We start from the raw sequence: 27,689 nt of genomic DNA, 5'->3' as shown, positions 1-27,689 counted from the left end.
GTCTGAATCATAACTTCCTCTTCCTGCGAGGCATTTCAGTGCCATTCAGAGCCATTTCACAGTCTGCTCAACCACAGCACAAAACCACTTTTTTGACTTTTGTGTTTGCTTTCGTTTGTTGTGTGTGCTCTTTTTGCCCCGTTGTTCTTCCAAAGTCTTGTCAGCGTGTCCTGCGTTGTTGCATTAGCTCTGTCCTTGTGCTTCCTGTCCTCATTGTGCTGTTTCCATCACTCCTCTGTTCCCTCCAGTCTTGTGTCCCTCTTCTTCTCCAGGTGTGTCCTCTTTTTCAGTTCAGTTTATATTTAATTTTTAATAAGGAGCTTCCTCCGGTCAGGGCACCTCTCCCAGTGTCCCCAGTCCAATTTCTTTGTGTTAATGGCAGTTTTTTTGGTCTTTGTTTTTTCTTTTGTTGTTGTTTTTTCCCGTGCATTTGATGTTTGTGTGTTCGCTCTGTTATATTTCTATATCGCCTTTCAAAAATCAATAAGTAGATGTATACAAAAAAATTCAGCTACCACTTATGCACCAGTGTTAGTGTTATTAGTCATCCATTTGTACTTTTTGATGTATTGTATGCATGAATGCCAATTTCCATCATTACATAAATGTAATTAGTGCCTGTTTATCTGATCTAACCCACCAGATTGTTAGCACGATGATATGGCGACAGAAGAGGGAGGTCCTCCTGAGTCTGTGTCTGCTGGTCTCTTTGATGGGAGTTATAATTCTCTTCCCCAAGAAGTACTGGGCGACAAATGAGCTGGTGAAGTTGAATAATGCATGGATATATGAGAACATTATTCACATTACATTCTGTGTATTTGAAAAAAAAAAAAAAAAAAAAAAAACATTGCCTTGAAGAGACACTAAACCCCCAACTTAAATCTGGGTGAAAAATTGTGCCTGGTCTTTGGTGGTGACATCACTTCACACAAATTGTTGCACTACCCCCTACGGCTCAAACTCCTAAACTGTCTTGCACAAACGTAGCATCACTTTGAGGTGGTTGGATGTGTAAAACTACATCACTTCAGCAAGGTAAAAAATTCGCCCACTAGATGCCAGCAAAGTCTATATTTCCTACCTGGGTTTCATGCCCCTTTAACTGCATATTCAGTGGCTGTTCAAGGCAAAGACAAATAGTGGAGAGAAATACGTTTATTCTACTAAATCTGTGCATTCTCAATTACGTAGCTGCTCACAAATTCAAGATGGTAAATCAATAATCTCAAATGGATTTTCAAAGCCACCGTGATATATCAGTATATCAGCCCTGCTGATATACTGCACTCATATCATTGTGTGTTAGAATCTCATTGCTTCTCTCTCTCTCTTCTGTCTCCAGGTAAGTCGAAGCCACCAGTCAAGGGATCAGTGTCATGTCAAGGTCACATCCAACCCCTTCACCTTGGTTCACGGCTCCAAAACTTTACTTCTCAATGCCTTCTATGAGCACAGGGTGGCCAAAGCCAGCGTCCGCCTGCTTGGCATTGTGCGGCGGGAAGAGGACACAGCACAGAGCCGCTGTGTCCTCTGCTGCCATGACGACGGACGTCTGGTGACTGTGGTGGCAGAACGAAACACCCACCCATCACATTACTTCTTCCCCTACAGCACAGGGGACTTCCTGTGTCAGATACCTCACGGCTGCCAGCCCAGGTACTGCAGACTCTACATTTACCTTTTCATTGTGAAAATGAGCAATTACCTTCTGACCTGCCGTACTGTCAGAACGCATTTCAGAGGGAAAATGAACTGGTATTGAGAAATGCCACACAATTAATCTCTCTTGTAGGCTAATGAAGTAAGCAGGCATAACAGTACATGCTGACAGTACAATGAGTATTTATGTGTAGATGACCTATTGTTCCCAATTACCTCCTCTACTAGTGGAGCTGCACAGTGGCCTGTATAAGCAGAAGATTGGTTGTACTGCCAGCTCTGCAATGCCAATTTATCTAACAGGATGTGAGTGAGAAATTGATGGTGGGTAAAGATATTCACAATAAAAAAAAATATTTTCAAGAGAATAAACACAGGTGAGCCCTTTTGTTAAGCACAGCTGCAGTGTACTACTGTTAGCAGCATCTTACTAACAGCGGCTGAAGAAAATAGACCCAGGAACTTGGTCAGTCATGTTTTTGTGAGTTTAAAGGTACACAATGCAAAAGTGCCGAGGACTGATTTAAGTGAAAACCTTGAGTCTCAACAAAAACATGAAAAAAGCATGTAATTTACTGGCGAGTCAGGATAATCAGATGATGAAACCGATGTAGACTGAACCAAGTGATGTGCTTACTCCATGTTTTTGTCAGCTGAGTCTAAAGGGTCATCACTTAAATTAATCCTGTGCAGGTTTGTGTATTGCACCTTTAACAGGACTGTCATTTGAAATGCAAAATCCAATTCAAATTGCTACATGCTTTTAGCAGAACTATACATTATTTGTTTTTGTGTCCCACATCTGAGATGACGATTTTATAGAGAATAATGTTTTCTGATTTTTTACAGGTATGCTGGGCTGATGTCTGAAAACATCAACCAGGCTGACATCACTTTTCTACCTGTGCTGAACCAGGCTGAGCGACAATCGAGTTTCCCTCTAAACTTCACTGTGTGCCTAACCACCATGTTTAACAACTACAACAATGTGCTTCAGTTCATCCAGGTGAGTGACTCTTCAGTGTATATTATACATCAAACTACATGGTATAGCCTTGTTTCTTTTATCTGATGTCATTTTTCCCCTTTGCAGCCATGTTGCTTTAGCTATTTTGTGTCTCTACTAAGCATTCAGTTGAAATCAGGTCAGGTTGTAAAATGCAAGAGAAGATGCTAGAGAAATCAACCCCATAATTTGCATTTTTACAATGATTGTTTCCAGGCAGTGGAGCTCTATCGCCTCCTGGGGGCTCAGAGGGTCATTGTTTACAAGAATAGCTGCTCCCCAGCTATGGAGGAAGTATTGCGTTACTACAGCAGCCAGGTACAGCACACTACAGAGACCAGAGTAGCTTTTTAGTTCTCTGGGCTTAGTATGCAACATGTGACACTGCACACATTGACATTTGCTTTAAAAAAAAAATAATAATAATACAGCCAGCCAACCAACCACTGTCTATGTCAAACTGAAGCCATGGTGTTTGATGGTGTGATGGAGAATTGCTTTCAGTCATGAAGTTGAAAGATTATTCCTATTTGATGTGAATGCAACACAATGCAGCCACTATATTAGTTTGCAAACTGTGAATGTCAAGGCTGTATTAGATGGTGATTTAACGAACAAGAATGCGTGTAAAATCCAAGGTGAGAATCAAGCATCTACATCCAAAACCTACGCAAAAAGTTGTGCAAATTCACCACATAAAATTGACTGTAGCAAGCTGCCTCTGTTTACGTTCAGGTGAACTGGTAATGCACTTGATACACTTGTCCTTTCATGTGAAACAACATCCAGGTGGGTCTGGTTGAGGTGCTGTCCTGGCCAGTTGATGCCCATCTCAATGTGTCATCAAGCTGGCTGCCCTCGCTGTCGCCTGGTGACCTTCACTACTACGGCCAGATACCTGCCAACAACGACTGTGTGTACAGATACATGTACCAGACCAGGTACCTGTTAATGCACGACGCTGACGAGGTCATCCTGCCCACAGGTAGCTGTGTGTGTCTGCATGCGAGAAAGAAAAACAGAATTGCAAAAATTACAAAAAAGAGACAGAGGACAAAGTGTGGATGAGTGTGTAGTCAGAATAAAGTTGGAGGAGCATAATAATTCAATATATGATATGACATTTGTAGATTTGTAGATTTATTTATTTTTTAAAAGAAATGGGACAGTACATGTTAATGCACATATAAATGTAAACACGTGAGATTGCAGCCGTGTGGCTAATTGATATGATTTGACATATGTTTTATTGTCAGGTAGTGACAGCTGGACAGAGCTGCTGTCTACTCTGGACAGTAAACATGGAGAAAATGCCAACTACTACTTTGACAACAACGTCTTCCCTATAGAAGAAAAGGAGACAGACACCAGGTTAGCAGAAGAGTGAATCTATGAGTGAGTGAGTGAGAGAGTGAGTCATTGAGTGAGTGGGAGAATGAATGAGTACTTTACCTTGTAAAAATGTTGTAAAAATGCCTCCTTCCACCAAAGGAAATAATAATAACCATCATCAAATAAGAAAGGGATAAAACAAGTGAATCAACAAGCAATCAATCAGCTGTAAGAGATGATTTGTTGTGACTCCTGTATGATTTAGCCAATCAGCAAAAATCAGCAGCAACTTTGGACTCAAACAAACCAACACAGTGTCATTTCAGTCAGGTGAAACTGAACTGAAAATAGCCAAAATAAAACTGAGCAAATTGACATATTTATTGAGCATCACTAAAGTAACTTGGGGACAGGGTCTTGTACCGTTCCTTAAAATGTGAGTGCAGGCCCTGTTTCAGGACTCATTTTAGTCGTGGTACCATGTGAGTGGCCACTTACAGAGAAGGAAGCGGAGTTTGAAAATACTGCAAATGAGTTAATTTCATCAAGATTAAATTCTCTCAATATTGCTTGTTTACTTATGCAAATTGCTTGTGACACCATGCAGATTTGTGGATGGGACTTAATACTTGGCATCACAATGCATTGTGTGTGAAGTGAGTTGTTGACTCGCTTCCTCTGCCTTCAAAGGATTGATCTCATCTCATAAAGCTGACTTGAGTAATTGCAAGCAGCAGGGAATCCTCTGTGGGAAAATCAATAAGGCCATGCTGAAATGGCATGTGAAAAAAACACTTTTATAAAGTTTTTCCATCTAGAGTATATTATGTTTTTCTTTTACTACCTGGTTTGCAGGTGTCAGTCAGAGAGATGTATATAATATATAATCTGCCTGGCACTGTCAGCATGCACTTCAAAATTACCTCATAAAAATCTCAGAGTTGTAATATCAACAAGTCCTAATAAAGGCCCAGTCAATATTAGATTGGTTGCAGTACACGCCACCATAAATTCAGCCTCCACCCATCAGCTAGGTGTCACCTGCTACTCCAACATGGGATATGTTGAAGGAAAATACTTTTGTATAATAAGAAATACAAATTTTAAGTAGGAATTTTTAAGGCTTCCACCACTGGACATTAGACCTTTTTCAGTCACTAGCAGCACCTGTGCTTACCCTGTTATTTCATGTCAAAGTGGCTGCAGTGAAAAAGGTCTAATGTGGACTTTGCTGTACGCATTTGACTGCTGAGCGCTGTCTCCTGTACTTTTAATTATGTCCTTTAAAGGTGCACTGCATAAAACTGCATTGGAGTGAGGACCCTTTAGACTCAACTGACAAAAAAGTAGTATAGGAACAAAATTTGAAGGTTGGGTCTACACGGTCTTCCTCGTGCCAATCCCACATTTTCTGTAAGCTGAGTCTTCACAGTCCTCACTTGATTGCACCTTGAAATCGGCCCATATGAGACAAATAATGTTGTATTGTATTTTGACCGATAAAACAATAACATGGGCCCAGGTTTAATCGTCCAGAGTGGGCGGGGCTTCCTGGAGTCAACTTCTTGCTCCATGTGCTGAAGGAGCCAGACGGCTCAGGCTACACCACAGGGAAGCTGATCCTAAACCCACGCAGCGTCCTGCAGATGGAGGTCCACGCCGTGCAGCTCCACAACCCAGGAGGACACACAGTGAAGGTCAGCAGCTGGCACGGGAGGGGGGGGTTCCTCTGTGGTTGTTCATTCATTCATTCATTCATTCAGTTTTTCATTCAGAATTGTTCATTTGTTGTTTTTACTTGCTTTCTCTTATAATCATTTTCTTCTGGATTTGTTTACTTACTTAATCATTTGAATAGTAACATTATTTTATTTTGTTTCACCTTATTTTGTTTTGGTTTGGCTTTTTCAATAAAGGTTGGCCCAGAGCTGGGACAACTTTACCACATGCGAAGGCGGAAGAATACGGCACTCAAAAGGAGTGATCTGGTCCGGGATGAGGGACTGCTGAGATTCGGCCCGCGACTGGTTGAACGGGTTAAGGTCGCCCTGAGCAACATGAAGCTGCCCAGTTAACAAAGATCTTTGGCAAAGTGGAGGAGGAATATTATTATTATATTATTATTATTTTTTATTACTGTTGTTATTGTTATTATTGTTGTTGTTGTTTTTATTCCAGTATTTTTATTATTCTTTTACTGAGCATTTTCCAGCTAATCTGAAAACAACCTAATCTCACTTTCTAATCGGTTAAAACTCAGACCACCTGCACAGCCGGCTGTCACTGCTGCTATGGCTTATTTTCTGCTGAAAGTTTCAAAATCACTTGCAGTCTTAGGAGAGCCACTCTACTGACTTCCTCTATCAGTGTCACAAACTCCAGGCCAAAAGTACATGAAACAGCAGACATAGGCATACACACATTCACACCTGGAGATAATCCAGTCAACCTGTGCTATGTTTGGATCAGAGATTGTTTGTTCAGGAAAAGCTTTGTGCCTTCTGCCATACACATGCTATACAAACCCCTTTTCCTTTCTTTTCCTGTCATTTCAGTAAAACTGTTGCAGTCTGTTGTAAAGGCTTTTGTAACTGGTATGTGAATGTGTGTATCTGTGTTGTGTTTATGGTGCACACTGGCTTCCAAAAAGCCATCTCATGAGCACAATAAACTAAAATAACTTGTTTCCCTCCCTCTTCACACCCACAGCAGATCTATTCTCGTTGCATTAATACTAATATGCCAACATCAAGATTTTATCAGCACTCGCCTGCTGCTGTTCTCATCAACCTCAGGCTTCACTCTCCACACTTTCTCTCTAAGGTGTATTGCTACTGATGGAAAGGTTTTTTGGTTTAACAAGTATCTATTACTATTGGTGTCTATGTCTATATCTATTGGTGTATGCCACCATGGAGGGAGAATTTTTTCAAAGTTTTTTTTTCCATTTTTCTAGACCATGTCTGTCATTACCTACAAGAAACACAAACCAATGAGTATTTAGATGACTCCACCTTCTACACTAAAAACTCAGTAAGTCCTATGATTACATACAGAATACCTTTCTAGATTCACCTTTCCAAGTACTCTTCATGCATTGAAAGTACACATTCTTTAGTAATCCTGAGCCACAATATACAAGTGTGAGTGTGTGTGAGGACGCCCATTCTGCTTAAGGATCTCCAGCCAGCCTGCTGCATCTATGAGGAACTGACCTGTTCCTCATAGACACTTCCAAAGTTGAAGAACAATGAATCCACATTCAGTAATCACTGTTTTGCATGGTCAGGCCATACTGTTTACCACGAAACCCAAGAATTATGCATTTAAACCTAAAAGGCACAATTTCCATGGAGTTTGGCTAACTGCTGAACTGCCTTGATCAGATGAACTTCTAGCAACTTCAGGAAACCTTTAACAATAATCAACATTTACAGAAAACTCTAAGATGCACCATACCAAAATTCCTGATTACTCAAATATGTAGGAATATTACTTATCACTTGATGGCATGACAACTGCACTTGAGCCCATTTTCAGTTTTTCACAGGTTAGTGGTTCTCAAATGTGAACATGTGGTGTGCCATTTAAAGAACAACAGAACACAGAAATTATACAGCAAACCGTTGTTGTAAAAACAAATACACAAACTCCTAACAAGGTACTTCAAAAGGTAAACATAAAAAATCTTCAGTGATGAACACAATATTTTGCTGCCATAAGAAACTACACCATTTAAGCTTTTACAAGATATGATGCATTTAGAAAAGTGTTTCTGTATCACAGTGCTGCATGTCTTCGTTAGCACTGCAGTAACTTCCACTGGGGAAAATGCCCGGTGGCTCCAGCACTGTGACGGCTGCCCAGGACACCACAGTGAAAAGGCCGCATCACGTGTCAGGTTGGTGAGTTGTCAAATGTCTTTTCAAATTGCCCTGCTGGGTGAATTCTTTCCCACAGTTTGAGCACTTGTACGGTTTCACCCCGTCGTGGCAGAGCATGTGTCTCTTGAGGCAGTTCAACGTGATGAACCGCTTCGGGCACTGTGAGCAGAGGTACGGACGCTCCCCGGTGTGAGAGCGAACGTGCACATTCAGGTGACTGGTGTTGGTGAAGCCCTTTCCGCAGTGGGTGCAGGTGTACGGCGTCTCCCTCGTGTGAGACCGAGTGTGCAGCAGCAGCTCCCCTGAAGACAGAAACGACTTCCCACACGTGGTGCACAGGTAATTCTTCTCTCCTTTGTGCATTCGCATGTGTCTCACGATGCCCAATTTGCTGAAGCGCTTCCCGCAGACAGTGCACAGGTGGCTGGGGCCCTCGGTGTGCATGAGCTCGTGCTGCTTGAGCGAATAAGTGCAGAGGAATCCCTTGTTGCAGTGGGAGCACACAAATGTTCGTCCTTTCTTGTGGACCCTCTGGTGCTGGTAGTAGCCAGACTTGCTGGTGAACCCCTTCTCACACTGGCTGCAGTGATATGGCAGCGTGTGGAGCTTGAGGTGGGTCTTCAGTTGATTTGGAAGTTCAAAAACTTTGTCACACTTTGGGCATTTGGTCTCCTCTTCTGTGAAGTTTTTGTTCACTGCTCGCGTGCTCAGAAACCTCCTGTCGTCTGCACTGAGCTCTCTTTGGTTGCACCGTTCCTTCTTGTTTTCAGAATTGTCCTCCTTCTTCCTCTTGCGTTCTCTCTTGTTTTCAAGAGTGTCTTTGCGTTTATGTTCCCACTTCCTCTGTGAGTCACTTTTCTGCTTGTGTACTTTCTTGTTTTTAATAATTAAGTCTTTCTTTTTTTGCTCAGCCCTTTTTCTGCCTTTTTTAGCAGATTCCTTCCCATCAAGGGTAATTCTCATTTGGTGCTCCCTCTGGATGTGCTCTTGAACCTTCCTCTTTACTTGGTGAGCAAATGAACACTGAGGACAGATGAATAACTTGGCCAGCGGACCTGGGAACAGCATTTAGCACAGAGAGTTAGGATGATGTATCGACTGTAGTCTCCATATGACTTAAAATCATACTGACAGAATTTTGGATGAGCACTATTAATGACATTTTCTCCTAAGGTACTGTAGTTATGTGCAGTACCAGAGGTAGAGCACAGACTACTGCAACTGATTTTGTCTAACCTGATTTCTTTGTTGGCAATAAATCTTCACTTCCTGTGTCTGAGCTTTGACTCGAGTCTTTATCTTCGGAGTCCAGCATCGCCAATCCCTCCTCCTCATAGTCTTCATCACCACTGTAGAGCACAGAGAACTTCTCCACATCAAATTCAGGAGGGAGGGCCAGAGTGGAGAGGATGACATCTTCCTGGCTACATGAAGGACCTAAAGAAATTTACATTTTGCATATCAGACACTGAGATGGTGCACTAATCTACTTAGGGACTTATAATAAGTGCAAGAGATAACAATATTGCCTGCAAGCAGCCAAACATAAAGCATGTGAGTGACAAAGCCATAGCACTCACTCAACATGTTACTAATATTACTATCTAAATACTATACTATCTTTCAAATACTGAGAGATGTTGAAGAAGTGAAGGACCAGGGAGCAAAGATGAAAATGTAACGAATACTGATTACTTTGCAGTCAACAAAGCAAACCCATTTTTTATGGAACTGCTGCTTGGTTTCACTTTAAAATTCACTCCATGATGAATTTAATCTGAAGCATCCCTCTAAGATACTGTACATGTGACACAGAAGTGAAGATCCATAAAAACTCCTGCTTTTTTAAATAAATGAATGTGCACTCTGTTCTGCTTTGGAAGAAAGAGCAAAGGAACAAAATGAAATGAAGAGAAAATGATCCACCCACTCTATGTGAAACTCACCAGTGCTGAGCGTCCCTAGCTGCCTGTGATAAAGCAGCAGTGTCTTCAGGGCAAAGGGCTCAGACAGATGCTGTCCAAATTCTTCCGCTACAGCGGTTGTTTCAGTGAGCCAGGCTGCTGTCTAACACACAGAAAGACAAGACCACAGAGATGCAGGGAGGCCGGACTCGACATTTGCTCCTTCTAGTGCAACAACTTGGGCCTCAATATGTATTTGAACTGTGACACATTAAGAAATTTCGGCTAAAAACTCTCACTAGTTTAAATATGAAGTAACAGAGTGACAGAGAACTTTAGAGCCTTATCAGTCACAGTGTTATTTTATCAAAGCAATCTAAAAATTGTATATTTTTAGTGTGCATAGCACTTAGAATGTTTGCATGCATGCCAAAGTATCCAAAGGTAATATTAGCCTATTTTCTTCTGTGGTAATGGTGCTTCTTTTTGAGAACAAGAACTTAAAAGTAGAGTAAAATAATTTTCTCCAACTTATTAAGACTACTAATGATGATGAATAATTGTGGGCATTTTGCATAAACAGGTTTAACATTTTAGCCATTGTCATGCATCTCATATTAAGAATTTAAAATGTTCTGTCAGAGTGAAACGATACAGGATATTTCTTGTTCTGCCCATTGTGTTACAATTCTGCACGATTAATCTTGCAACAGAGCTGAGTTTAGTAATGCCAGGCCTCCTTACACAGCCTCAGTACCTGTGTGTAGTCTGGTGCAGGCAGCAGCTGCTCCAGCCTGGACAGGAACTCAGACACCAGCTGCTGCAGCGTCTGGTCGTAGGCAGAGCCGTAGTTTGTTGGGAAAACCTCCTACAGGGGCAGACAAGGTTCAGTAAACAGCAACAACACTTCACATTGAAATGACCAGCACATTCTGCCAAGTTACCTGAATAAACAGGAAACCATTGCTCATTTAAAAACACTGACTCCACTTATGCTGGTGTTTTTGTTCTTGTTTTTGTCACTTACTAAGAGACTGAATGGTCTTGCCAATGTGCAACATTAACACCAGACATCAGCAGAATTTAGATAGGGCTTTGGTTGTTTGTGTCCTCTACCAGCTACTTTGGAAGAACAACAATCATTTAGAGGCATTATTCTATTCACAAACTCTATTTGGCTGAGAAAATAGAAGATGGTTAGTGAAATTGCGGATTTGTGAGTCACCGTGCTTAATGGATGAGGTCATGAAATTAATTTAAAATCCATTTACAGAAAAGGTCTATTGTCTATTTTCCCACTCCGTGTTGTGGAGATATGGATTTTACAGAGACAGATGAGTTTTAGACAGACAGACTCACCTGGAAGAAGTACTCCTTTTCAAAAGGGACATTCAACAACTTCTGGACCAGATTAGCAAAGTTGGTGTATGAAGTCTTCAGGACCTCCATGCTGGTCTGGCAAGAGGCACAGAACGTCAGCACAGGTTACATTTACATTATATTCCACATTTTAAGATTTTAAGTACTAAAGTGATGTCTTTTATCCTTGCAAGGAATCCGATAATCATCAGCATGACAAACAAACAGGAGGGTGAGGGTCAAACCACAGCAGTTTGACCACAGATTTAACCAAAATGATGTTTGTGATAGAGAAGTGTGCAGTAAAGAAAGAGATCTCTGCTTCCTTAACTAGTATTAGCACGACTGATTACCACCACTATCATCACAATATGCTGTACACAATACCACAATCTAAAAAGACTTGAAATATTTAGCGAAATCCAACAAGGCAGAAGTGAATTTTAGAGTGTAACTGTAATCCTATTACTTTTATATTTGTAATTCACTTTAAGAACCAGCCTGCAGGACTGATGGTACATAAAACTGATCCTGTAACTGATTTTGTAAAGAGAGCTGCTCTGAATGTGGAGCTCCACCCACCTGCTGATGAGAGGAGCTCAGGTCGGCGGTGCAGGCGTGGATTTTATCCAAGTGGCTCTGGATGGTCTGCAGGTTGGCCAGGCCGTCATCACGACACAGCTCCAAAACCAGCTGTGCAAGAGCAGAGGTGGGAGACAGGCAGCTCAAAGAGCAGGAAACATCTCAACGGAGCCCTCAAATGTATGCCTCCAAGAGTCACTGAGACGTCGGGACACAGCGAATGCTTTTAAACACTACAGACAAACACTGGACCTAGAAGGAGAATCACATCTGAGCTCAGCTCCTCACCCGGGCTCTCAGCCCCATGACAAGCTGAGCCCTCTGGCCGCAGCTCAGGAGCTCCGGGACGATCTCTGTCACCAAGCTGATGAACTCGGCCAGCTTGTCGTACTGCATCACGTGGTGCCGCTGGGCCACATGCCACATGAAGGCAGACATGAGCCGCACCGGGGGGACCAAGAGATGCAGGGAGGGCAGAGGGAGAGGGGAACCTAGCAGGGAGACGGGAGAGGAGATTACTGTCCAAACAAAACTTCACTGAATTTGATGACACAAGCTTTCAGCCACATCTAACCAGTCACTTTTATTATGGGAATTTCTTGAATTTCTTATATGGCTTCCAGGTGACACTAACCCAAGAGCATCAGGGCATAAAAGTTCAAATAAGCTCAGAGCAGCTCCACAGCTCAGTTTACACGGCTTTATTATGGCTTAAGTTATTTATTTAAGGCAGCACGTCAGGTTTTCAGCCGCCTCTTTGACCTGTGGGCTCGGTTTGTTTTTATCTGCTTACCTCAAAGCTCCACATGTCACTTCTAACTGAGCTAAACCCAGCATGGAAAGCTACCTTCAAGTCTCCGCCATAACTATCGTGTCCGCCTATATCTTTGAGAGATGAATAATTTCACCAACCTTCCTTTTTCCACACAATATCCATGGTCTGAATACGTGCTACACATTAATTACTAACAGAGTTCATTCTCCTATCAGACATAAAGAACTTCCGGGTTAGAACCGGATGTTGTGTTTCTCAATAGCGACTATTTTTTTCGTAGTATGGCGACGGAATTTTTAATCGATTTAAATTAATTCTCTTTCTAAACGTAACCAATGAGCCAAAATGACTGTCCAAAATGTAAAAATAAATAAATTAATTAAATTAAATTAAATTAAATTAAATTAAATTAAATTAAATTAATTAAAAAATCCGTCACTTTACTGGAAAAAAAAACGCAATAGAAACTTAAGGAGGCGCTGCTGCTGGTCAAAGTGAGGACAACAGCCTCTAAACTGAGAGAAAATATAGAAGACTGAATATAAACAAGGTGCAAAAGAGAGTAGGCTATGTCAAGAGGAAGATGAGAGAAAGCGGAGGAAGAGGAAGAGGAGGAGGGGAAGTGTTGAGAGAAAAGAGGATGAGTGAAGTGGCCAGATGGAGGAAGAGAGGACAGGAGGTATTTCACTGCTGGAGAAAAAAAATAATAACCAGACTATGTCTCCGATAAAATCACGGCAGACACTGTCACAGTGTCAGTGAACAGCACATGGGCCGACACTAACTGGCCTCAAGCGTTTAAAATTATGCAACTTTCTGCCGCTGGGTGGTGCACATGTCTCACTTTTGTCAGAGAGGAGGGGAAGTCAGGGGCCACTGCACTTTCTGTATGACTTGTTGATCCATATTGCCATAAAATATATGTAGAAATACCTTCATTTTGCTGATAAAAAAAAAAAAAACATTATGTATATTAGGATTATTACTGAGTGTAAAATTCTAATGTAAGTAATTTTGGCTTTGTGGAAAAGATCAATACCACATACTTCAACACAGCTCTTTATTTTTTTGTCTCTGGCTTAAACCTCTCCTTTTTTAATTTTATAGCTATTCATTTATTGCAGCTTGATAGGTTTTATTTTTGGCTGACTGTGAGAAACTCTTTTTCTTCTTTTCAAGTTTTTAACACAGCCGCTGGGTCCAGTCTCAGGCCAGCAGATGGTCAACTTTTTTTTTTTTTTTTTTTTTAAATTATCCATCTAATTAGCTGCTTGGACACATCCTCTTCACTGAGGATGTGTCTAAGCTGCCCATCTATGCGGATGGTGTTTCCTATAAACTAATTATCTAAACTACCTAGCCTTTTGCTTGTTTAATTTCTTAAATGGTTGATTTTGTTTTTACAGGATTCTCACCTCCTCCTTCTTCTATATTCCATGCATCAGTTCAAATTATCACATAAAGGCAGGATAATGTGATTTCTGTTCTTCTGTCTTGCTCTCTGCACAGCTACTTTGTCCATCTCGTCAAGAGCTACTTTGAAAAAAATTAAAGTGCCCAAGAGCTACACGTCTTTATTCACATGTCAAACCACTCATCAGTGAACTTTAACTCCATTCCAGTTAAATGAAGCAAATTTTTCATGTGTCAAAGTCCATATTTTGCATCCAAAAAATGCACATCAAAAGGCATGTGATGTGCATTTTCTGAATCCAAGTTTAAATTTCCATTAACAAAATTTGCATGAGAACATAATAAAACACCTTAAGTTCACAAAAAAAAGTCATAAAGGACATAGCCTACTTATCAATATACAACATACACTACTCACAAAAAGTTAGGGATATTTGGCTTTCGGGTGAAATTTACGGAAAATGTCAAAAGTTCACGCTACAGTGATATTATATCATGAAAGTAGGGCATTTAAGTAGAAGCATGCACTGGTGATTTCCTCATCTCAAACAATTTCTTGAAACAAAAGCCAACAACAGTGGTGGGTATACCACAACAAAAAATGTCAATGTCTCAATAACTTGTCATGTGCCCTTGAGCATCAATTACAGCTTGACAACGACGTCTCATGCTGTTCACAAGTCGACTTATTGTCTGCTGAGGCATGGCATCCCACTCTTCTTGAAGGGTAGCCCTCAGGACATTGAGGTTCTGGGGTACAGAGCTCCGAGCCTCTACACGGCGACTCAGCTGATCCCATTGGTTTTCTATGGGATTCAGGTCTGGAGAAAGTGCAGGCCACTCCATTTGAGGTACCCCAGTCTCCAGCAGCCGTTCCCTAATGATGCGACCTCGATGAGCTGGAGCATTGTCGTCCATGAAGATGAAATTAGGCCTGTGTTGTTCATGCAGGGGCACAGAGACTGGATTAATGATGTTATTCAGGTAGTATGGGCTTGTCACTGTACCATTAGGGCAGTTCTGTACTGACTAGACACACCTGCCCACACAGTAACACCACCACCACCAAAGGCTCGTCTGGTGACAACAGTGGCTGATGCATAGTGCTCTCCTTGACGTCTCCAACATCGTTGGCGGCCATCATTTCTGCTCAACATGAATCGGCTTTCATCAGAGAACAGCACTGAGGCCCACTGGTCCCTCGTCCAGCGTAAATGCTCCCTGGCCCATGCAAGACGATGACACCTGTGCCTGGTGGTGTGGTCAGGTACCCTTGCAGGTCGTCTAGCACGCAGACCATGCTGATGTAAACGGTTTCGAATGGTCTGACGTGACACTTGGGTGCCTCTCACCTCCCTTAAATGTGCCTGGAGTTGAGTGGCATTCATCATCCGGTTCCGTAGGGCACTGTTCACAATGAAGTGGTCATCAGTGTGGGATGTGGCCAAAGGATGTCCACTTCTATGCCTTTCTGTGACTCTTCCAGTCTCTCTGTATCTCTGTTGCAACCTGCTGATGACACTCTGTGACACTCTAAGCTCAGTGGCCACTTCCGTCTGAGAACATCCTGTTTGAAGCCTCGCAATGGCGAGGTGCTGCTGATCAATTGTTAGGTGTCGTCTTGGTCTCATGATGTCAAAATGTGAACAGCATGATGAGGAGGACTGTTTAAATACCAATTCTAATTGAACCAGGAAATTTATTGGTCGATTCATGGATCAAACACCTGTTGTGAATTTTGCCATTAAGCTCCTTGTTAGAGAACAGCAACTTGTGCAAAAAGTACTGAAACATTGAACAGTTGGACATGTGCATTCAAAAGTTAACAGAAGGTCACATTAAGTTCACCTGTAAAGGTTATAATGCATTTTAGGTTCATCCTGAAATTTCACCCGAAAGCCGAATATCCCTAACTTTTTGTGAGTAGTGTACATACAAATATACAGCAACAATCTCCCATCATCATCATTTTACAGTGCATGTGTGTAATAAGTGCATTCACTCCTTCTCACAGTGAGATGACTATCACTGCATGGAGTCAAGGAGACAGGTGTATGCTGGAGTCTGCATTTCTCAGGTTCACTCATTCACATTTTCATCTATAATTTGTGTTGTGAATTTAGATTTTGTGACATGCATATCATTCAGGGCTGTTTGGTGGATGTTCCTTTGAGGGGGCTGGGTTGTGTATTTGACTGGATTGAAACTGAAACAGGGTTCCAAGGTGCATTAATGTTGACTCACTGACTTTTTTTTTTTTTTTTTTGACATAATTTTAAAAACATATGATGAGCTACTCAGAAAAAGGGAGTGATTTAGTGGTAGCTTGTGAGTCACACTTAGAGGGCTACTGGTTTACAGTGTACACACTCTATGACACTGTCTTTCTCCATGGTGCTGCTCATTTCTTGGCTGTTTAGAGAGGAAAGGAACAATAAATTGGTTTGAGCTAATCTGCCTTCTCTGTAGAGGGAATGGTTAGATTAAAGTCTGTTGCTAAAACAAATTAACCATCTTAGTAGTGATGCAGTTTCTGTTGGGACTTTTGGTTAGCAGTATCAGACCAGCCTCCTGGTCCCTTCACCATTCATTCTAATGATCACATGTTTATTGCAGCTTGGCGGTGGCTTCAGAATCACATGTAAGAAAAAGAAAGGCGGTGGGTTTAACATCTCCATACCTTTTCTGCTCTTTGTTCATAATCCAGTCAGTTTTCCAGGACCCTAGACAGACCACTCAAACAAATTTACATCCTTGATCACCACAAATTAAAAGGTTTATTGACTGATGGCGTGCATGGAAATCAATAATACATGGTAAGCAGGTACCTGAGGCAGAGCTATAAACTCACTGCATCTTGCACATCACGCCAGAATCAGGCACTCCCTCACACAGGACTTCACAAACCTTTTTCATGTCAAGGACTCCCGGGTCAAGAGGCATTAGACCACAAACAAATAACAAGTAAAATCTCACTCTATCCTAGCTGCTGGGCTTCCTGCACTGCAGCTGGGAAACCACCGCTCCAGGTTGGATCACGTGATCACAGGTGAGACAGGCTGCACAATGGTAGCAGAGGGGCGGCAGCCAAGTCAAAGCAAGTGCAGAGTCGACCCGAAACCACTCAGCGGAAGGGTATCCATCCGCCGGCACTACATGCAGTTGTCAGGATAATGCAAATTCTCCATGCTGGATGTTCACCAGAGTTGATCACGCCCACTGTCACACCCCACCTGGGCCTGTCGCTGTGAAAAGTCAATCAGTTCCTCCTTGCTGAGTGACCAACTTCTCCCCAGAGGTGCAGGTGAATCCGTTCATAGGTTTTGGAGATATTCCGCTCACAAACAACCGGACAAACGGAGCCGGCAGTATCTTAACCCCGTCCTGTTGGTGATAATCGGTCCAAGCTCTACAAAGAAACGTCTTGCTCCTCGTCTGGCTTTTGGTGTGATCATCATGCTGACGTGTGTCTGCTTTTGTCATCCTGAGAATTAACTTTTCTCCGTGATGCTTTAAAAGGCAGCCTATACTTTGTGCGCATTTGGAGAGCAGATTTGGATACTTGTCGCCATGGGAAGAAGACTCAGACGCGTAGCTGGATATGACGAGGACTTCACCTTTGTCAGCCCGATTGTCAAGTACCTGCTGTTTATATTTAACTTTATATTTTGGGTGAGTATTATGATGACTGAAAAGCGTCGGGCGTTGGAATCTGTGGTTTCCATTCTGTGTTTTCACTACTGGTTAATCATTTGTTTGGCTTGGCAGGCAGGATTTGCTCCCCAGTAGCCTGCCCGAAACTGTTTGTTAATGATAAAAAAAAAAAATAAAAAAAAAACCCAGGAGAGACCTTGTAGGCGCTTGAAGCATGTCACAAATAACCAGCATTCTGTTTGATTTAGTTGCAGTTAGGTTGTGGTGTTGTACAGGTTGAAAAAAAGAGGAAGTTCGTGTCTGGACCCACATGCATACCTGACACACATACACACACCAGGTGCTTTCTGGTGTGCACACTGGCCCACAGCCAACTTTTATTATTGCTTTTTTTTTTTTTTTTTTTTAAGCTGTAAACACCTAGTCATTTTTTCATCATCGAGAGGCTGTTTTTCCTGAGCTCAGAGGCTGTTTGGCTCAGACTTCTTGTTCACACTCATTACAATAACAATGCATGAAGCCTGTAGACTCCGCACACAAAACTCCATTGAGATTTTTTAGGCACCATACACTGTACTTTATGCCAATCCACTTTCACCGGCCCCCTTTCATGGCTTATGCAGTTGCCAAGGAACACAAAAGTTTCATTGATTCATATGCTGATGGGACCACGCAGAGTTGTGTGAGCAGTGGGCAACCACTTCAAAATCTGTTTCGTTTTTACCAGGCCAAGGGAGACATGGGTGGTTTGTATCAGATTTTACAGTTAATGAGATATTTTACTTTTCCTCATCAAGCCCTGGTCAACATTGCAGGTTATTACAGTGGATTATTAGGGCTGCTTCACTGTCTGACAACTGTGCCATGTCTCCCACAGCACTATAGGATGTTAATGAGGATAAAAACTGTTGAAATAGTAACTGCAAAGCATACCTGCAGGTTGTAAAATATGCAAAGTTCATACCATTAGATTTGCCTGGTGTCAGGTGCTCGGGGACCATAACTGTTATAAGGAGATTTCTGATTCAAAAAGCAGGTCTGTTCTTGCAGATTGAACTTTGCATTGTTGAGGTTTAGTGCCGTATGAGGAGATTTTGCCAGAGTTACACTCTGAGAGTCATAATGCTTTCTTGAACAGCAGACACCCTGATGGAAGTAACACAGAGAAAATAGGAACTGCATTATGCTGAGTTGTAACACACTGGAAATTCATGGGAATGAGGAAACAAGTAGAACTGAGAAGTGAGGTTTGGGAGTTAGTTTTGTGCTTGTCCAGTTTGAGAAAATGCTGGATTTGTTTACGCAGCATGATATCTGAAAAGTAATGATGTCTTATGGCACAAATGTGGCACTCTTCTGTCCTTACTTATCCTTTAACTGCTATAGCCGAACACCCTTGAACCTGTAAGTTGAAAATAACCTTCAAGTGCATCAAAACATGTCCAAGCTGCTGCACAAACGGGATCAGACCATGTAAAGACCTGAAGCTTTTCAGCGTGGAATGTGTTGCTGTCATTTTTGTTGCCTCTGGCTACAATGGGCTTTGCCGGAAAAAGAAACGTCTAAGACTACTCCCAGTTTGGTGGTACTTCAGTGCTCTAGACTGCCTGTTTTGATTTTCATGGGAAATATATTTTTTGTGATGATGTTTACTAACCAAACAAGGATATAGTTTCTAGAAACCATAATGTTTTCAATGAGTCACTTTCTGGATGTATGCAAGAACAAGTTAAAATTATTGCCGAGTGAATTTTAAATGCACCTTAACTGTTCTCTCGTTTGATTGTGAGAATAAAACAAATATAAAGACGACCAAGCTGCAGAAAGAGATTATTCCCATTCCACAATCTTTTTGCTTGGCAACATCCATGTATGTAATGAAAGAAATCATGTTTGCATCTGGTGTTTGGTCTGGTCTGGTCACTATGAAACTAAACCTTTACACAGAGACCAGACAAATGTAGTATTTCCCTCTCAAATAGGTGCCATGCCTGTGGTAACTGGATCCATCTGATTTGGGGAGTGAAGAGTATTGCTTGCTGAGGGCTCCCTATTATTCTATTGAAACTGTGCTTGGATCTCCCTTGGTGGAGAGGAGTGCTGATTCAATGGGACTTTTCGTTTTTTTTAGGGGAAGGTACCAATCGCTGCCAAGTGGACATAGTTAAATGAAAGCAGAGTGGATGCAGGATACTCCACAGAATAGTCTCTCTACCTCTAACCCTGTGTAATGAGTGTTGTGGCGCTGTAGCTCACCGCTGCAGCCTGGAGTGCGAGTCCTGTTGGGGTGTCCATGGTGAAAATGTGTTCGCTGTTAAAGTGCTTTGGATAAGTGCATTCATCAAAGGTACAGGTCATTTTCAAGGTGGATTCTTCATGATCTCTGCAAAATATTTTCATTTTTTGATTTACTTGATCAGTGTCAGCATCTTTACCATGACTCATACTTCTGTGCATTTCCAAACATCCCCACCCACGCTGTTCTAAATCATCTATCATGATTAAGCGTCCTGAGAAAAGCTGCCGCTCCCCAGACAAGTACAAACAAAGAATGAATAAATCATGTTTTTTTCCATTTCCTTCAGGGTGAAAACTCACTTTCCACTCATTATACTATTTCTAATCTTGTGACATGCACGATACCTAGTTTAAAGTTTTAAAAAAATTCTTAAAATCTGTTTCCTCCACAGATCATCGCCCTGGTGATGGTGTCGATAGGCGTGTATGCCCGCGTAATGAAACATGCAGGTAAAGGATCCTTCTTTGTGTCATAGCTTTGTGCTTCGTGAAGCTGTGTTCAACAGGCCTGCCTTCAGCAACACGGATATGCTCTGAGCAGACCGGTGACACAGCATCTGCAGTCTGTGGCTCATGATTTAGTCAGGAAATAAAATGCCAGAACACAAAGATGGAAAAGTACTTCCACTTGCAGGTACTCGTTTAAACTTTGGAAATTCCTTCTATTAATAATTTGAGAGACAGAGAATCTTAGTCTAGTAGTAATCTAGTAGTAAGGATACTTTGCAATGAATATAAATATAAAAGTAAATACAGATTTATGGATATAGGTATAAATCTAGTATAAATAACTATAGCATAAAATATATATACCATACAGCGTATCAGTTGTGTTCTTTAAAGAAAAAATAAGTTTGTTGAAAGCTGATGGAGTAAAAATCATCTTGCAAAATACTTGAACATGTTATAGTGGCATTTTTGCTGGTGTAATCACATCTTCAAGCACCTCAGCCAATGATATTCCGTATATTTGCTTTTTTTTTAATGTACATTGCCCCATTTGCCTTTCATATGATGTAAGGCTCTCGTCACTAGCTGTATCACTCTCTCAGTAATACAAAATTACATTTTAACACACTTCAAAAGTTGTGTAGGTGCATACAGATGCTGAGAACAACTATGCATAAAGAAATGCAAATATAAGGAATGTCTTTGGTGGAATAATTGAAGCTGCGATGTTGTGGGGGAAGGTGTTGCTTCCAGTGTGTATTTTTAAACCATGTTCAGCAGTAATAAATATGTGGGCCAGTTTTTTGCAAAACTGTTGGCTTCATCAGTCTCCCATAGAGCCTGATCTGTTCACATCACTCCGTCTGTCCTCTCTTTTTCTCTGTCGGCCTCAGAGGCTGCCTTGGCTTGTGTAACCGTGGACCCCGCCATTCTGCTGATGATCGTGGGGGTCCTCATGTTCTTCCTCACCTTCTGTGGCTGTGTGGGCTCGCTGCGGGAAAACATCTGCCTCCTGCAGACAGTAAGTCAGCAGTCTTCAAAACAGTCTTCAAGGTGTTTGTTTTCTTAAAGGATTAATTTTCAGAAAGTTAAATTTCCTCAGGTCAGGCACAGTTCAGAGAGACAGGAAAACAAGAGAGTGTGACATGACTTGTAGATCATGGATTTAAACTTGATGTCACACCTACACTTACGCCTCGAACCCACTGCACCAGCATGCCCACTGAGCTATTGGAAAGGCGTTGAACCATGAAATAAAACAAAAATTAAAGTTGAAATCAAAGTTGTGATATACTTTATTTTTCTTTCTTTTTTTCTATTCTGTCTCTAGTGGAGGTCCTTATCCAAGCCCTCTTAGGTTTCTTTCTTTTCCTGCACGTTTCCTTTCAAGTCTCATTCGTTCACTGATTTATTCATGTACTGTATCCACTCACTTGATTCATTCACGCAGGAACGGCAGCCTCTGTGGTGGGGAAAGTAAAGGACTGCCAACTGAGTCAACTCCTTAACAGGCATGATTCATTCTGTAAAGGCTGAGCACAAACAGATTTATCTTTGCAGTGTTTTTAAAAGTGTTCCCGTCTCTCTCCTCTTATCCCAGTTCTGTATCTGTCTGACGGTGATCTTCATACTCCAGCTGGTTGCTGGGATCCTGGGTTTCATCTTCTCAGATAAGGTAACCTATCATTATTAGTAAAATGCTGTGAGATATTCCGTATTTAGTGGCTTTCATTAAAGTGACCTGATTTATTAAAAGCTAGGAATGTTTTTGGAAGAGATGCAGATTTTTGTGGCATTTCTGACACAGCAGTTTATACTGCTGTGTTTTCAATCAGCATAAACACATTGCACATTTTCTATGGTGTACCAGTCTATTCCAATGTGGTCCTAAGTTTTGTAGTTTTATATTTTAATGTATGAATGCACTTGAAGTTTGTAATATTTTATTGCTGAAATCCTGTCCAGGAGCAACATTTCTCTTGATGAGACAATAATGGCTGATTGATTAATTCACTAAATGTGACTTATCTATTGACACTATCCCTGAAAATCTGGTTTTCACTGATATTTCACTAAGTTTGTAGATGCTGAAAGATCGCCCTCTGCTGGCTGCTGTTTGTTACTGCTTTACAGTTTAGATGAGAAACTCAGGTTTGCTCACTTAAAATAAATTTGATTTTGAGCTTGAGAAGGGATTGGATCGGGTGATTATGGGACAGTCAGACAGACAACTTTGTTTTGTCAGGATGAACATCTGTCTTTGGATTGTCTTTCTTATTTGTTCAACCGTTTGGACAGTTGCATCTTAAATTTTATAAACCATGCAGCCATGCTCCAGACTCTGTGATGTTTCTGATTATATAAACTGGAGTGATTTGTTTTTTTCTGTATTCTGCACAGGCTCAGAATAAAGTGACTGAGATCATCAGCAATGCCATTGTCCATTACAGAGATGATATTGATCTACAAAATCTTATTGACTATGGACAGAGAGAGGTGAGGATTTTCTCCACTGTGTGATTGTATGTTTGTTTAATTGAAGCCCTGATATTCAAATATTCATGTCACATTTATTTATCATCATTTTTTTGTCAGTACAAATACCATATCAGTAATATACTTAAGCATCTGTTGTTATATTTGCATGTCTAACATACCTCATATAATTTGTCTTTTCTTAGTTCAGCTGCTGTGGTGGTGTGACCTACACTGACTGGTCCCAGAACATGTACTTCAACTGCACCAAGGAGAATCCCAGCAATGAGCGCTGCTCTGTTCCCTACTCCTGCTGCCTCATATCCAAAGAAGAGGTCAGGCCTTTCTGTCTTCTTTTGAAAGTAGAAGTGTGCTGAATATGTTCAGGTGTGGATGGATTCATACTGAGCTGTCGGTAATCTCGAATGATTTTACATGATAGTTGCTGTGTGTGTGTGTTTTTCCATTTGCTTGTGCAGGCAGTTATCAACACCATGTGTGGCCACAACATACAGCAAGAGACCTACCCCAATGCTGGAAAGGTCATCCACACCAATGGCTGCATAGACAAACTGGTGAACTGGATCCACAGCAACCTGTTCATGCTGGGAGGCATCGCTTTAGGGCTGGCCATACCACAGGTGGGACGCGGTGGATGGCATACGCTCCAGCACACTTTTTGTGTTCAAGACTTGCATATTAAGGAAGTAATGAGGAAGCCATTCACTAAGGATCTTCTGCTTTAACACAAACAAAACCACAATTAGATATCTATCCAGTCTCTATACAGCAGCGATTCATCTTTTCCCCAGCTTCTCCATATACCTAACCTCACTCTGACTTGTTCTCTTTGTAGGTAGTGTTGTTCTGAAATTCTCTACTGCTAACACAACTCTGTTTTGTCTTTGCTTATAGTTCTAGTAATAGTGACACCTATGGCTATAGGACCTGAGTCCAGTTTCCAGTGGGGTTTTTTTGTTTTTTTTTTGACCTGTGGAATTCACTTTGGTGGCAATTTTGGCGCAAACTTTTTATGATCTAAGCCACTATCATTTTTTTTTCTGCACTTTTTTCTGCATGTCTAATTATTTTGAAAGATCTGTTGTTGTTTTTTTATCACTCAGTCTACCTTTTATGTTTTTTCCCCAACAACAGTATAATGGTCCTCAAATGTCCATGCATTAGTCAAAATCTTATTTATCAACTTGTTGGATGTCAAAGGAGGTCATGCAGATAGATACACATCTATGCTGAGGTTTAAAATCCTCATTGCCTATTTTGCTCTTGGTCTTGAATTGGACTTGAATGGCTCTGGTCTTGATTTTGACTCCCTTTCGTCCTGGTCTTAGCTTGGTGGATCTGGCCGTGGAGCTGATCTGGACTTCGCTCAGGTGATCTTGACTATTCGTTGTAGCCAGCTAGTGACCTCTGTCTGTCTTATGCTTCCTCTCCCGCAGCTGGTTGGGATCCTGCTGTCTCAGATTCTGATCAACCAGATTAAAGACCAGATCGAGCTCCAGAACTACAACATCCAGCACCGCTCTGACCCGTGGCGCTGACTCAGGCCAGATCAAACCAGATTCAGATGGACTGAAACAGAAGTCCGGTGTGACCGTCGTCTCTGAATAAAAGAGTTGAGTCATTTGTGCCAGGTGTCGTCTACCATTCTTTCTGAGGACAGCGTTCACTCTACATTTCAGCTGCATGTGAAGACATTGGAGTAGTCTTATGAGAACACAACCAGACCAACAATGTACTTTTAAGGTGGGATTGTGCATATACAGAGGATACAGCCGGAGAAGTCTGAAACAGTCTGCTTTCAAGACTCTATCAGCCCCTATTGGACAAAGACCAGCATTACATTTAGCAAGAGGCCTTTTTTTTATCCTTTTTCAGACCCAATCCTGCTGAAGAAGTTTGTGCATGTTCAAGATCTTACTGATCTGTAAACAGAGACTACAGTAAGTATTATCTACAGCAACTCAGTTTTTTTGTTTGTTTTTTTAACATTCCTTTCTCACTCAGAGATGCAAAACCAGAGAGCAGCCTCATGCATGTCCATGCCCTTTGATTCGACTGCATCCAAACTGCAGAGGGCACTAACCAACCAACAAGAAGTTTTGTAGGTGCTTTTCAGCAAAATGAAATAAAATGATGTCAGGCAGTGTGACATACTCATTTGCAGTAATGCTGCTTCATGGCTGCTAATAGGTGTGTGAAATATTTGTGACAGTTACTGGAATTTGTTTCAGACGTGTTTTCACAAAAAGGGTTTCCCTTATAATGTCCATTCTTCCCACATGCTAAACTATTTGCTTTTTTACTGTATAGTTGAAATGCTTATTCTGCTTGATACATTTCTGAGATACAGAATATCTTCTGAATTGTGGAGTATTTCACTTATGCCTCTTGTTATATAGTTTTCTATGTTTTCATTGGTCCATACATTAAAATAAATATTTACCTCTACGTCCCAGAAATGCCCTGTATCCCTGTTACAAAGAAAAAAATGCTGGCTACACAATAAACACTTTTACATAATGATTTCAGTGTGTTTGGTTTGACAAGAACTGTAACGCCAATGTTTACTCTGGTGGTCTAACTCTCCATAACATGGCCATGTTGAGCTGTTGTGCTGCCGAGACCTCACACTGCTCGTGATGTCATTTCCTCCCAACATCTCTGCCAGCTGACAGCCCGACTGCAGAGCCACACAGTTTTTTCTCTCGAGTGTATGGTTCAAAACAGAGTTATTACAAACTGACTTTTTCCAGAACTAGAGATTTCTGTGTAGGAATATGGTGGGCTGATATTCCCATATCTCATGTTTGAAACCTGCCTTTACCTTCTTTCTCATCTCTGTTGTGCAGTAAAGTTTATATTGAAAAGGAGCAGGGATTCCCGTCTCCCACTAACAAAACACTTGTGTGAATGCCTCGGGTGCAGGAGGAAGACTTGTTTTGTTGATGTAGTGACTGGAAGGCTCCTTGTTTGCATTTTATTGCCGGTCAGTAGAAGCAGATAGGATTTGAGGTTAGCTGATAGAGAAAGCAAAATTTCACTTAGCAGACACACACAAAAACAAACAAACAACAACAACAACAACAAAAAAAAAAAACAGAAGAATTCGAGCCTCTCTACTTCTTTCAACTTAATCCGTACCTGTTGTCATACTAGAGCCTGATTTTCTCTGAAAGCAGTAGGAAGTGCATTTATATGCTGTAATGAAACTTTTTAGAGGTCATAGGTTGATAGTGTTTATTTTTGTGAGCTACAAGTATGGGGGTAAACTTGAGTATTCAAAACAATTTTGATGATATTTTTACGATGACAAGGGGCAAATCTCATGTTTACTGTCATTTGATTGAAGATGCCTCACTCTTCCCTCAAGTCTATCCCTGGAAGTTGTGTCCAAAAGTCTAATGTAACTGTGAAGAAGCATAAACTAACACAACTTCTCATCTCCACCCAGTTTCTCTGCCTGGCAAATGAAAACCTGAGACCTGAGACATTCCCAGCCTGAAACCTGATGCCTGTACACTTTGGGAATAGAAACAATCCTGCATGCATGAATACTCTTTAATGCAAGTTTGCCATGTAAACACAGCATTTGTAAGTTAGTTTAAATCATTACAAATGCCTGTAATTCTCCAAAGCGCTTAAAAGAGGAGCAACCATTTGCACAAGCAAGTGAAAGTGGATTTGAGAGGGCAATGTGTGTCATAATGTAATAAATGCATCTGGATAGAGGCAATTGACTATACTGTCTGTTGTGAATGAGAGAAAAAAATGAAAGTTTTAACCACAGGCTCTGGCTGTGCAGAGCAGTTTCTCCTGTTGTTGAGTGTTTTTTGCTGTGTGTGAGAGACAGAGAGATTTGGCCTGAGCTCTGCTGCTCTGTGTGTGGTCCCTGCTTTTGCCTCTGACTCACTCAGGCAGCCATGTTGCTGTGGGCTTTAAGGAGGCCCAGACAGACGCACAGAGGAGCCGAATAAACCCAGAGCTACATGCAACACAGCAGAGGAGAAACAAAGCATCTGTAGCTGTACACATACCTCAAGTGCACTGTCCAGTTAATTTAACAACAACAGCACCGCGGGGGGAGTAAACATGTTTGAAATGTTTCATATGGTGATCCAGTATTTTGATATCGCTTACATGATTAAAATTTGCATAAACAGAAAATAATTTGACTGTTTTATTTTTGTGCTGCATGTATGTTATTGTCTGTGTTAATAGTTATGCTGCAGTAAAATATTCCTGAAGCCACCTTAAGCAGGGGAGAGGAAGTCCATACCCATTATGAATGTCCCAAAGGAAACTGATTTAATGTAGTATTTGAGTTATTAACTGTACACAGCACACGCACACACACAAACTACAAATACACTTAACACACTCAAACCAACATCTACCACAATTGTTGCGTAAATATGTGATGCATTTTTAAAACTTCATGCAATGCCATAGCCTTACACAATCACTGCTGAAGCCTGGAACATTCCCAATGATGTAGCTGTAAATTCAAAGTGGATAAACTATGGCCTGCAATGGTGATTATCATCAGGCAAACAACCACCAATATACACAGAATTAATTTTGCATTTCTGAAAAGCATTAATGTGTTTTCTTCACCACTTCATCACCATTCTTACTTGGCATAGACCAAATTATTATGACTCTGCATGATGTTCACAATGTCTTTTTTTAAGATTCATGTCAACCTCAAAAGGAGTGTGCACTCTGCTCTGCAAATAAAAAGTGGATGCTATTCCCTGTCTATTCCCTTATAACCTTAATTATGGGGACACACTCTTCCTCAAATTTGGCTCTATTAATTTCACTGGCAGGTTTCTTTATGATGTTATGTTGCATTCAAAGACAGCATGTAACAG

General features: G+C 41.2%; 3 protein-coding genes across 5 annotated transcripts; 2 read left to right on the top strand and 1 right to left on the bottom strand.

Moving 5' to 3' along the window:
• The first annotated feature begins 695 nt into the window (after positions 1-695).
• Positions 696-6,092, top strand: LOC115355306 (glycosyltransferase family 92 protein F13G3.3-like). The gene is made up of 8 exons (XM_030046054.1): positions 696-763; positions 1,346-1,659; positions 2,512-2,668; positions 2,885-2,986; positions 3,458-3,653; positions 3,925-4,039; positions 5,523-5,697; positions 5,917-6,092. Exons 1-8 carry the CDS (start codon positions 713-715, stop codon positions 6,073-6,075), a joined length of 1,269 nt encoding a protein of 422 aa, XP_029901914.1. The 5' UTR covers positions 696-712; the 3' UTR covers positions 6,076-6,092.
• A 1,519-nt stretch (positions 6,093-7,611) lies between these two features.
• On the bottom strand, positions 7,612-17,037 carry LOC115355341 (zinc finger protein 260-like). 3 transcript variants are annotated; one of them, XM_030046105.1, is made up of 8 exons: positions 16,894-17,037; positions 12,018-12,220; positions 11,730-11,840; positions 11,148-11,243; positions 10,546-10,656; positions 9,831-9,951; positions 9,121-9,321; positions 7,612-8,939 (listed from the first exon to the last, which is right to left on the bottom strand). In XM_030046105.1, the coding sequence occupies exons 2-8, from the start codon at positions 12,165-12,167 to the stop codon at positions 7,891-7,893; spliced, it is 1,839 nt and encodes a 612-aa protein (XP_029901965.1). In that variant the 5' UTR covers positions 12,168-12,220; positions 16,894-17,037; the 3' UTR covers positions 7,612-7,890. The 3 variants fall into 3 exon arrangements, with proteins under 3 accessions (XP_029901965.1, XP_029901967.1, XP_029901964.1); XM_030046107.1 differs by lacking the exon at positions 16,894-17,037 and adding an exon at positions 16,746-16,766; XM_030046104.1 differs by lacking the exon at positions 16,894-17,037 and adding an exon at positions 12,642-12,757.
• Positions 17,038-17,044: 7 nt separating this feature from the next.
• On the top strand, positions 17,045-25,516 carry tspan33a (tetraspanin 33a). Its single transcript, XM_030046108.1, has 8 exons — positions 17,045-17,589; positions 20,262-20,319; positions 21,213-21,340; positions 21,920-21,994; positions 22,720-22,815; positions 23,001-23,129; positions 23,274-23,435; positions 24,252-25,516. The coding sequence occupies exons 1-8, from the start codon at positions 17,488-17,490 to the stop codon at positions 24,351-24,353; spliced, it is 852 nt and encodes a 283-aa protein (XP_029901968.1). The 5' UTR covers positions 17,045-17,487; the 3' UTR covers positions 24,354-25,516.
• Positions 25,517-27,689: the final 2,173 nt, after the last annotated feature.

The sequence above is a fragment of the Myripristis murdjan genome, chromosome 23 (genome assembly GCF_902150065.1).
Source record: "Myripristis murdjan chromosome 23, fMyrMur1.1, whole genome shotgun sequence".
Taxonomy (NCBI): domain Eukaryota; kingdom Metazoa; phylum Chordata; class Actinopteri; order Holocentriformes; family Holocentridae; genus Myripristis; species Myripristis murdjan.
Note: the sequence above shows the minus strand (reverse complement) of the source record. Positions and strands in the feature narration are given on the sequence as shown.